The sequence below is a fragment of the Sciurus vulgaris genome (assembly GCF_902686455.1).
Source record: "Sciurus vulgaris genome assembly, chromosome: 8".
Classification (NCBI taxonomy): domain Eukaryota; kingdom Metazoa; phylum Chordata; class Mammalia; order Rodentia; family Sciuridae; genus Sciurus; species Sciurus vulgaris.
In genome coordinates this window covers 98927108-98939447 of record NC_136468.1, presented here as the reverse complement: position 1 = coordinate 98939447, position 12340 = coordinate 98927108, and the positions used below count along the sequence as shown (strand labels likewise).

The following is a 12340-nucleotide window of genomic DNA, read 5'->3' as shown; positions in this document are numbered from 1 at the left end:
ACTTTGCAGTTGAATAACTTGTTCCATTAAAAAATCAAAACAAACAAGAATGGAGGAAGGAGGGACTGTATAGAGGGAAAGGAAGGGTGGGAGGGCTGGGGGGGAAGGGAAAAAATAACAGAATGAATCAAACAACATTACCCTATGTAAATGTATGATTACACAAATGATATGCCTTTACTCCATGTACAAACAGAGAAACAACATGTATCCCATTTGTTTACAATAAAAATAAATTAAAACAACAACAACAACAACAACAAAACTAGGGAAGCAGTTCCCTAGCTAGTTGAGCTGATTGTGTGTCCAATCATTAGGGCCCTGCAGGATCCTTTAAATGTGGGTAGGCACATAAAGCAAATGTGACAGGAGAGCAATGGATAAGTCTAGGTTATGAATAAAAAGATCTGTATCATACTATTCTTTTCATTCCATGTTTGGCAGAGGTGGAACAAATACTGGACAACATCATTTTAAATGATTGAAAGATGTTCCTTTCTAAGATTGCAAATATAAAATGCTTAAACTCTGTCAGTACACTACAGTTAATACCATTATCATATTAACTGTAATTATCCATCTATAGCAATCTTGTCATGGGCTTCCAACCATGAAGTTAAGATTTCCCTAGGCTGCTGCTTCATTGTACTTATTGATGAAGTGCTAAAACCTGTTTCACTGTTAGAAATTATAAATCATTGTGTGACTCTTAAATGAAGAGAATTTATATTGCATGAAAAATAACTCCTAATAGACCTTGTTCCTAAAATCTTTATCCTTTCCACTTTAAGCTTCCTATTTGACCTCTTTGAGGAGTTACAAATGTCTAACACAAGGCCTGAGAAATAGTCAGGGTTCTCAAAATATGTTTAATGAAAGACTACGAGATGAAGAATTTCTGTACATAGTACCTATGGTCTCATTATAATCTAGCCCATTGTAATACTATCTTATTATGATTTAAGAAATTCTTGTGTATATGTATGTGAGCAGCCATGGGGTTGGTTTGGAACCACATGTTTTACTTTTAAATGTCTTGTAGTTGTAGCTATAAGTTGCATGTTTGTTACTTCATAACTTTTAAAAACGATGCCCCAAAAGATATATGGTTAATGTAAAAAATTAGTAAAATGACAAAGAAGCAAAAACTAGAGAGTATGATTCTCCAGAAATATTTTGCTAATACTTTTTGTATAGTAACACATTGAATCTATAGGTCAATGACACCTCAACAATTTTGAGTTGCCTGACTCATAGAAGGAGTGTATCTCTCCCTTTATTAAGGTCGTCTCTGATTTCTCTCTGCTATGTTTTATTGTAGTTTACAGTGTACAGCTGTTCTACATTCTTTATTGGATTTATTTCTTAATGTTTCACATTTTTAGTGCTATTGTAGCACTGTTTTTTCACTGTATACAAATAAAACCAATTTTTTTCTCTATTGATGCTGTATTTTACAGCTTTGCCAAACTCAATTTTAATTACTATAGATTTCGTACATTTCATTGTGTTTTCTATATAGGTCATCATATCTTTTGCAATTAGGACAGTTTTCTTCTTTCTAATCTAGATGCTGTGTATTTCTTTTCTTGCCTTATTTCACTGGCATCTACCACCAGTATAATGCTGACTAGAAATGGCAAAGCAGTCATCCTTGTTTTGATCTTAGGGTAAAAGCATCTAGTAACTCACTGTTAGATATGGCGCTGGTTGTAGGTTTTATAAGATGACCTTAGCAGGTTGAGGAAGTAGCCTTTTATTCCTATTTAGTTGAGTTTTTTGAAGGGGAATGGATGTGAATTTTCTCAAATGTTCTTTGTGCATCTATTGGGATGATCATGAGTATTCTTTTATAGTTTGTTAATATGGTGAATTATACTGATTGATTTTCAAATCATGTATTCCTCAAGTAAACCTTAAATGATCATAATGATCATAATGCACTATCATAAATATATGTGGGGGTAGACAGGGGGAATGTGTGTGTGTGTGTGTGTGTGTGTGTGTGTACGTGTGTACACAGCCTGTCAAAACTTTGTTGAGGATTTTTATATCTGTTCACGAGGAATGTTAGTCTATAGTATTTTATTATTTTTCTTCAATAATATCTTTTTTTCTGATTTTAATACCAAGTAATGCTTACCTCAGAATAAATCGGGAGATATATATATACTGTAGAATTTGCCAAGGAACCCATCTGGGCCTGTTTATTTTTTATTGTTATTTGTTTATTTATTTATTTTTGATAAATTTCTTAAACTATAAATTCAATTCCTTGAATACATACAGAGCAATTCAGAGGATCTGTTTTTTGAGTGAGCTTTGGTAGTTTGTATTTTTCATGAAACTTGTCTATTTCATCTATGATATCAAATGTATTTGGAATAAAGTAGTTCAAGATATTTTCTTATTCTTTTAAATATCTGTAATATCTAGGATGATGCCCCTTTTCTCATTCCTGAAACTGACAATTTGTGTCTTCCCTCTTTTTTTTCCCCTGATCAGTCTGGCTAATAATTTTATTGCCAAAGAATTATTAATTTCATTGGTCTTCTCAAGGAACTAGCTTTCAGGTTTATTAACATTTTTTCTCTTACTTTCACTCTTCTTATTTCACTGATTTCCACTCTGATCTGTATGATTTCTCTCCATTTTAACTTTTGTTGTTGTTGTTGTTTGTTTTTCCCTTAGTTTGTGAGGTAGAAGTTGGGGCTACTAATTTGAAAGCTTTTTTTGGTCTTCATAAATAGAAACTTAGTTCGGCAAAATTTTCTCTAGTTTCTACTTTAGCAGCATCCCACAAATTTTGATATATCATTTCCATTTTCATCAAATTAAAAATATTTTCTAATTCCCACTTTAGACTTCTTTGATTCATTAGTTATTTAAAAGTTTATTATTTGTGGATGTTTTAGAGATAATTTTGGGTGGTCTAAATATTTGGATTTTCCAGAGATCATTCTGTTACTTACTTGTAATTTAATTACACTGGTGTCAGAGAACATACTTTGTATACCTTGAATGCTTTAAAAATTTTTAAGAACTCTTTTGTGTTCCACACGATTGCCTATCATGTTTCATTTCCACGTGCACTTGAAAAGAAAGTATATTATTCTGTTGTTGGGTAGAGGATTTTAAAGGTACATTTTAGGTCAAGTTTGGTCATAGTATTGTCTAAATTCTTTTTTAACCTTGATTTTTCTCTCCGCTTATTCTTTCAATTATTGAAAGAAGGGTATTTAATTATGTGCTTTTCTATTTGTCTTGGTAACTCTTTTGGTTTTTGCTTTGAATATTTTGAAACTCATAAGTATCTAGGAATTGACTGATTTTTATTTTAGGAAATGCCTTTTAATCCATTTTAATATTCTTTAACTTTAAATTTACTTTGCTGTTAATGTAACTACTTACAAATGTATGTCTTTTACCATCCTTTTGCTTTGAGCCTATTTATGTTTATGCATTTGAAGTTAGTTCCTTTTAGAGAGTGTTTAATTGGATCTGTTTATTTTTAATCCAGTACGATAATCTCTTCCTGTTGATTGCATTGTTTAGACTATTTTTCATTCAACGTGATTTTTCATATGGTGAGGTTCGAATCTTGATTTTTTCTTTCTGTTGTTTCCTCTGTTCATTTAACCTTTCTACTTCTTTTTTTCATTTTGGGGGGCTTCTTTGGACATTTTTATTATTTTCTTTGTTTATTATCCATAACTTGTTGTGTTGTTAAGTGTTGCTTTAGGGCTTACAGTATGTATCCTATCACAGTGTACCTTCAAGTGATGTTACACCATTTCAGGTATAATACAAACACAAGACTCTCATAATGGTATACTTCTATTTCTCTGCTTGTTATTATTATTTCTGCGTGCTATTGTCATGGTTTTTACTGTTACCTATTTTATAAATTTCACATTGCTTTGTTAATATTTTTCTTTAAACACTCAATAATCTTTTAAAGACACACAAACTGTAAAAAATATTATATATACTTACCTATGTAATTATCATTTCTGTTTTTCATCCCGACTATAGATTTGTATTTCCATCTGCTATCATTATCAACCTGAGAGATGTCCTTTCACATTAGTTGTCTAATGATGATTTATTCTTTCTGCTGTGCATCTGGAAAAGTATTCATTTCATTTTTGTTTCTTAAAATATATTTTTATTTATTTTCAGTTTTTTATTTGTTCTAATTATTTATATAAGATAGTAGGATGCATTCTGACATATCACACAGAGATGGAGTATAACTTCTTATCCTTCTGCTTGTACATGATGTAGGATCTCACCGCTTGTATAGTCATATATGCACATAGGGTATTAATGTCCAATTCTTTCTACTATTCTTTCAACCCCCATACTCCCTCCCCTCCCTTAACTCCCCTCTGTATCATTCAAAGTACCTCTATTATTCCCTAGCTCCCCCTCCTTTATTGTGAATTAGCATCTGCACATCCCAGAGAAAACATTTGGCCTTTGTTTTCTTGGGATTGGCTTATTTTGCTTAGCATGATAGTCTCCAGCTCCACTCATTTACCGGCAAATGCCATAATTTCATTCTTTTTTAAGGCTGAATAATATTCCATTGTGTATGTATACCACATTTTCTTTATCCATTCATCTGTTGCAACCTACCAAGTTGCAAACTTGGATGTAAGCACAGATTATCTCAGTCAAAGTCTGAGAATAGCCCACTGTAGTATAGTCCTCTTTTCATCCTTGATCTCTAAATTCTCATTCATTCTTCCAGGCTCATGAGGGAATAAAGGGCATATTTGTGTGTCATAAATTTGTATGGCTAACTTGCAGAACTTTCCTCTGCAGATCCTTGGGGGTTCCTGGGTGAGAGATGTGAGACCAGCAGGAACTCAGAAGACACTATAATCATTGGAAACCTGCTCTGCTGCATTGCAGCTGGGGGACTAGGGCAATAGATGGCCTCTTCAACTTGTTCTGATTCCTCCAAATGGCGAAATGATACCATCTCCCTCTTGACTTTGTGTAGGAATTATATTAGACAATGCAGATAAAGTGCAGTTTGGAGTATATCATAAAGTCACCATTTTAAAGGCAATAATATTGTCATCATTAGAGTGCACCAGCGTTCATTGACATGGGTAATGTTCATATACATCAAGTTCTTAGAATTGTGCCTTGCACATTCTAAGTGTAAGTTAAAATGCACAACTTTTACCAATACAAAAATTGATGAAAAACAAAACTCATACAGATTTTGAATACAGGGCAATAGGATTGATTTTGTGATTATAATTATTAAAGAAAGAAAGGTTCTCAGAGAGCATTGTCCCTATGAAACTTTTAAAAGTATATGAGGAGCAATTATGCTCCAAAATAGAAAAGGCTAATAATGTGATATGTAAACATCTTTCCTTTCACAGTGAGTGTGGATATTCTAACGAAATTATCATCCATTTCACCTTTTCCCAGCTTTTTATGCATTTTTAGGTTTTGAAAAGTTTATGCTCAGGACCAATAATAATAGAAATAACTCCTGTTCTTTGAATATCTTGCACCAAACATTTCTGTTTTTATTTAACAATCTACCCAATGGTGCAACCTATTAATTTCCAGATGTTAAGTGATCAAAAATGAAACATCACATATGAAAAGCATGTAATTTGAATTTGTGTGACACTAACCCCAGTTCTCTTCAATGTGGTATAATTTATGGAGACTAGATTTCATTTCTACCCTTTACCGTATAACCTGAGCCTGGGTTAGACACACTTCAAGCTCGTGTTGTTTGCCTACAAGATGATTCCACAAGTAAATGAACAAATGTAAATGTTATTGCTTAGTATTATAGTTTTTGTTATTATCACAGAAGGACTTTCATTCTGTGTCTTATTTGGCTTTCTTCTGTTCTAATCAAGAGTGTTATTGAGGGGATCATTTTGCAGTGAATGTTGGGGAACATGGCTGTCTCCCACAGAGCTCTCTCTCTTTTCTCTCTTACTTTCCCTCTCATATGCAAACAGTGGAATGCATGAAGAATGTATCATATGAAAACTAAATTAAGGGGTAGGGTGCTCTGAGGGGATGAGGCAGGTGAGATGGGGTCAGCAGTACATATTGGTCCCTTCCCTGGTTTCACCCGGAACATCACAGCAGCGGGTACCTATAATAGGATACAAGTCTTGACCTATTTTATTTCTTTCTTCATCTTTAACTGTTTGACCTGAGTTCTCTGAGCTAACAGTGGAGGAGATCCTTGAGAAGCATTAGGATACCTCTCAAAGACATTCTTTGTTGGCTGGACTTTGAGCTGGACAAAGGACAGGAACAGGAGCCTGAAACATGTCCCAGGGTGATGTGGATTAGACAGAGACAGAGTTAGTTATTTCCTCTCTCACCATTTAAGTGAATCTGGAAGTGCATGGATGAGCCACAAAATGCTAAACTGGCATGCTCAGGGGAGGTCTCCATGCGATATATCATGAAATCACATCAGATTAAGCTGATGCATGATTTGCTTGGTTTTAACAGAATGAAGTTCCTGAGGTGAAGAAGGAGGAGACTTTGCTGGATCTGGACTTTGACCCTTTCAAGCCTGAGGTAGCATCTGCGGGTTCTGCTGGAGTGACCCACTCACCCATGTCTCAGGTATCAAGTGATCTGAGGATGCTTGAAGATGATATTTCCTTATGATAAGCTTCCATAAGCTTAATAATGACCAATAATAGCTATCTCTTTCAAACTGACTATCATCTTTGGTCAATGTTTTAGTCAGATTTTTAGCTCCTGCAACTAAAAGATCTGACCAGAACAATTTTAGGGAAGTAGAAGTTCATTTAGGGGCTCACGGTTAAAGGTCTCAATCCATAGACAACAGACTCCAGTCCTTAGGGCTCAGGGTGAGGCTGAACTTCATAGAGGAACAGTGTGGCAGAGGGAAGTGTCTCACATGGTGATCAGGAAACAGAGAGAGAGAGACCTCCACTTTCCAGGTACAAAATATATACCACATAGTCATGCCCCCAATGAACCACTTCCTCCAGCCACACTCCACCTGCCTCCAGTTACCACTCAGTTAATTCCATTAGGGATTAATTCACTGATTGGATTAAGACTATAACCCAATCTTTTCTCCTCCAAATCTTTTGCATTATGTCACATATGTGCTTTTGGGGGACACCATATCTAAACCATAACAGTCAAAATATATTTCCTGATAGGAAGGGAGGATAGAAAGAGGACCTTATCAATATCACTTATTATATTTATTTATTTATTTGGTACTGGGGATTGAACCTAGGGCCTTAGACAAGCTAGGTAGGTGCTGTACCACTAAGCTACATCTTTGGCCCTCAACATCAATTGTTCTAAACCTCCCCCTACCATTAGTTTTCTCTTTCCACAGAGCTGGCATAATATTACATTCCTGTTGCCCAGGAATCATTTCTCACAGAATAATTAACACTATTAATTACAATTGCTCTCAAAAGTGTCCAGGCTTAGATGATAATGTTTTATGATTTCCCTAAATAAAACTCTCCTTTTGGCTTACTTTTCTTCCTTTTTTCTCTTCTTCCTCATACTTTGCAAGTTAACATGTTTGGAATAACCATGAGATTATGCCCCAACAGAAAAGTTACAGTTCTGGACTTAATAGTGCTGAGTTGCTCGTCCACCTTGCAGAACCCACTCTTTTCTGATCCTGATTATGGTTTGATTTTGAGCTGGAATTCTTACCCAGATGCATTCTTGCTCATCATTTCTTCACTTTCAATTCCAATAGTTATTGTAAAAAGATTCTCTGTCAGAGATACTGATAGTTAGTACTTTGATTACCTACATATGATTCCTCTGGAATATGGCTGGTTTGCAGTTGTCTATGCTAGTGAAAGGATACTGACTCAAAATTTGGTGAATCTCTTTGTTCAAATTGTTTGTTTTTGATGCTGAGGATGAAACCCAGGGTCTCCTGCGTGTTCAAAACATGCTATATCTCTGAGCTATGCTCCCAGCCCTTATATCAATACTTCAGATATTACTGGGGCCTCACATTTAAATTTAGGCAATTCCAAAGATGGTAGAATATATTAATTAATGGAAGTGTATCATGAAAATTAACTTAGTAATTGATATCTAGCTTGGTTTACTAGTCATGAAGCCTTATTGATACTTTACAGTAAACCACCAGGGAAGAAATTGTTCAATAAGGACCTGGATAAATAAGGCTTCTGTCTAATCCATGCTTTGTTCTAGAACATGATTGGGTGTCTAAAGGGCTCCCTGTTGTAAAATAAGAATAATAAAAGTCTAATATGATAATAGGTAACAAATTAACTAGACCAGACACTAACCTTAAAGAATTCTTGCAAAATAATGGATTTCTTCCATAAAAGTTTTAGGAAGCTGAAACTCTCTTGTAGGAAATTTACAACATGCATTAGAACATTAAGGGCCCTTAGAAGTCATTTAGTTATAAACGCATACACCAACACACATACAATAATTTGTTTTACTTAGAGTTTCCCTTATTTGTTTGCCTGTAGAACTTTTTTAATCAAACTTTTCTTAATGTTTATTGGAATGGTCTCTAAAATCCCTTTTGGGTAATGTTGAAGTAGTAGACCTTAGAAAGTTTGAGGGTTCTGCTTGGTGGCCAAGAAAAGTATAAAATGAATGTCCAGATAATCAAGTGGACTTCCTTCTCAAAGCTTTACCACCAGAGTCAGACAGCAGAATTCATGGGGCTTCTTCTGCCTTACTGCATCATTCCTTATTTTCATGGCAGAAGCAAATTCATGAAGTGGATTCCATGAATAGTGGGCAAGATGCCATAGCATTTCTGTCTGATAACTTACATCAAGAGAGAAACATCTTTTATATCAACTCACAATTAACTCATAAAATCATGGAGCTTTGTGTGGATTAAGGCAGATTTTTTGTTTGTTTGTTTTGAGAGGATCCCACTATGTTGCCCAGGCTGGCCGAGACCTCCTGGGCTCAAGTGGTCCTCCTCCCTCAGCCTCCCAAGTTCTGGGATTACAGATGTATAGCACTACCCACTGCTTAAAGGATTCTCTCAATAAAATAAAACAAATAAACAAAACCCCCCACTTTGACTTTATGTTCAAGTCTTTGTTCTAAAGGAAACACACTGTGTAAGAACAAACTCTGTGTGTCCCTGGATTCTTTCCTTGGGCCTGGTAATAAATTTCTCTGGTCTCCTGGTGGCTGCAAATGAGTCATATCACTGCAGAGTAGTCCATTTGCCCAGCTCCAATCACATCTCTTGTCTTTCCCTAAGAAGAAATGCTTAGGCTGAGTGACAGAAAGCGCACGACAGAGTCTGCTGGCCTCCCTTCCCCTTAACTCAACATTATCTGCTTTACCTGTCACTGACCTTGTATTTTCAGCTGATGTTCATGCTGCTAGCAGAACACCTCATCTTGTGATCTCTGCAGTGTCCATGTGAGCTAAGACATCCTTTCATGATCCTGAGGAATGATAAGCATGGTGTTTCCTATTGCTGCCTTCCTTTGTAGAAAATACTGGTGCTGTCTGCATTATGCAGAGATGTGTACTAGCTTTTATGATTTATATTTCTTAAGGAGCTATGAAGCAAGGAAGCAGAAACCATCTGTATAATCAGAAAATGTGTTTTAGATGAAGAAGGAGTTCAGTTACAAAAAAAAGTATGCCTTTGAACAGAGCAATTCTCTTCTGCTGTCTCTTCTTCTGTGAGAAAGAAGAAACATATATAACAAAAGACAGATTGATTAGAATTGTGTTATCCAATATCATATCTACTAGCCACATGTGATGAGTTAAACTTAAGTAAAATTATATAAAATTTCAAGTTTGGTTATGGTACACGGGCACATTTTGAGTGCCCGAGTCACATGTGACTAGTGGATAACATATTGGATAGCACAGATATGGAACAGTTTCATTATCAAAGAAGTTCTATGAATAGTGCTTTACCAAATGTTTAAAAAATGTACACAATTTCAAGAACTTTGATCACCTCTCTGTATTTATCTCAACTTATGTACTTTTTTCACATGCTTAGCATTTATATACTAATAGTATCTTTGTTTGATTTCAGACATTACCTTGGGATTTATGGACGGTAAGACTTTAAGAACTCTTTTAATGTATCTTGACGTGTAAAATTTGGAACTTTATTACATTTTATTTCACTTGTGATGGAAAGAAGATCCTTATATTTATTGATAATATATTCCTCTGCAATAATCTTTAACCCCTGAAAGTTCTGTGTTTATCTAGAACCTAGAGATCCTAGTAGAGAAAAGTGTTCCAGTGGTCTCAGCTGCTTTACCACTGAATGTCAAGAATGTGGTGTTGTGTCCCTTTGCTTCTCCTGTGGACATTGGTGGCCAGAGGAGCTGTTATAGTGAAAGGCAGGCACACACATGGTTGATTTTAAATAGAATATAGGCCAAGTATAGATGGGAAGATGCAAGGTGATAGGAAAACTTTCTTTCATTATTATATTCCATGAAGCTTGGTTAATAACATTTTGAACTTTAGGATCCAGACAACTCTGGAATTGAGTCTAGACTCTATACTTATAATCTTGTGACTTTGAGCAATTTCTAAAACTCTTCGAGCCTCTGGTTTTCTCACCTGTAATAAAAGGATAATGACACCTACCCGAGAAGTTTGTGAGGGAATTAAATAATATAATATTTGTAGAGTGTTTAGCCCTTTGTGTGATTTGTATTAATAAAAAGTAGATATTATTCCTGTTGGTGTTTAGCCTACTAATCTGATGTTCAAAGATGAATATTTTCAGAATTTAGAGTTGGGAAAGAGATCAGAACAGAGTTTTGTGGTGCTGCATTAGTACTGTGAAATTGGGAGAGCATTGGTACCTGTATCAAGCCTGGCATCTCTTAGGGAAGGGCCTTTGTCTCAGAAAAACTCTGGTTGTGTGGTCTTAAGAACCCAACTTGAGTTTTAGGTTTTCTTCTTCTTCTTCTTTCTTCTTCTTCTTTTTTTTTTTTAGTTGTTCTGATGTTCTGAAATGACATTGCTACTTTTTTCTCCTTCAAAGAAAATGATGACCATCCTCTTCCTTTCTTGAGCAGTGGGTTTATGCTGCATTCTTTAGAATCTCTGGAACCTCAGGGAAAGCTCTCAAGAGAAGAGCTAAAGTTATTAGTTCAAAGGTTGAAACCACCTATGACTAAGTTATACCTTTTGTAGTGAGTTGGTTTTACTTGTGTTTTTACAAAAAAGTGGTGGATGGATTGATATTCAGAGTGTTTGAATTCTAGCCTCAACTCTATATGAATTTTCTTGGAGATTCAGGGGCAATGCAAAGTCGTTATTTTTTTATTCCCATATTTCACACTTTTAGTTGGAGCTGCAAAACATTTTTCTTCCCCGAGGGGTATGGTGATGTGGAAGATATTATATAAAAAGAACTTCTGACTATTTCAGAGGACAAACTTGCTAGGAATGGTAAGAATGCACAATGACGGCTTTCTGAACATAGTTGCTCATAGTTCTTAATCCTCTCAACATCCCAGGGATTTTTCCTTGTGTGCAGAAAATGACTTCTAGGTTGAGGGACATCAGCAGAATCCTTGAGGGAGTCACAGTGGTTAATATCAGATCATTCTCCATCCGTAGACCTACCTCAAAAGCAGAATCAAGTGAAGGATGAGTTTGGGGAAGATGTTATTCTGATGCTGTGTCAGAGTATATGATACTGTGTAATTTTGTGACCTCTAGTGCTTGATCTTATTCTAGTGTTCTCAGACTTGCTTGTTTGTTTGAAACTTTGAGTCTGCTAAAGCAGAAGTCATGTACCAGCCTTAAAACATCCTTGCCAATGCTAGAAAATCACAGAGACTTTGTTTCAATTATACCTTTTCCATAGCAGTCTTATACAACTTTAGTGCAAATTTTTTCCTATTGCAAAAGCAGTTGTAAAATTAAATCCCAAACCAGTAAAAGCAATAGCCTTCATCAGAATGTAGTATCTGAATAGCATGAGATTTTACTTTACCAGTGAATTTTTCCCCTTATCCTATACTTTTTTTTTCTTCTTTTTTAATGCATGCAGACAAGCACTGATTTGGTACAACCGGTAGGTAAATATCCAGAAAATTCTGGAATCTAAAAATATTTAGTATTCTTTATATACAAGGTGAATTTTAGAATGAACTTTTCCCCCCCAAGGCATTGCTAGTCATAGATTTAAACTTAAGCCAATTGATTTAAACATTTTCTAGTTTTGTTTAACTCGTGCTATCCTACTGAAGAGCTTTGTGTTTCTCATCAAATCTTATCATGGTCTATTTCATCTTGTTTTCTTTTTCTTTGCTTTTCT

General features: G+C 35.2%; 1 protein-coding gene across 7 annotated transcripts in view; it reads left to right on the top strand.

Annotated features, from left to right (window-relative positions):
* Positions 1-12340, top strand: part of AMPH (amphiphysin) — a 221793-nt gene that overhangs the window by 170229 nt on the left and 39224 nt on the right. For 4 of the 7 annotated variants that reach the window (XM_079151757.1, XM_079151753.1, XM_079151755.1 and 1 more), the window contains exons 12-14: positions 6514-6630; positions 10085-10108; positions 12074-12097. In XM_079151757.1, the coding sequence (XP_079007883.1) occupies positions 6514-6630; positions 10085-10108; positions 12074-12097 (165 nt within the window). The remainder of the gene's footprint in view (positions 1-6513; positions 6631-10084; positions 10109-12073; positions 12098-12340) is intronic. The other 3 variants (XM_079151756.1, XM_079151754.1, XM_079151752.1) reach the window with 1 other exon arrangement.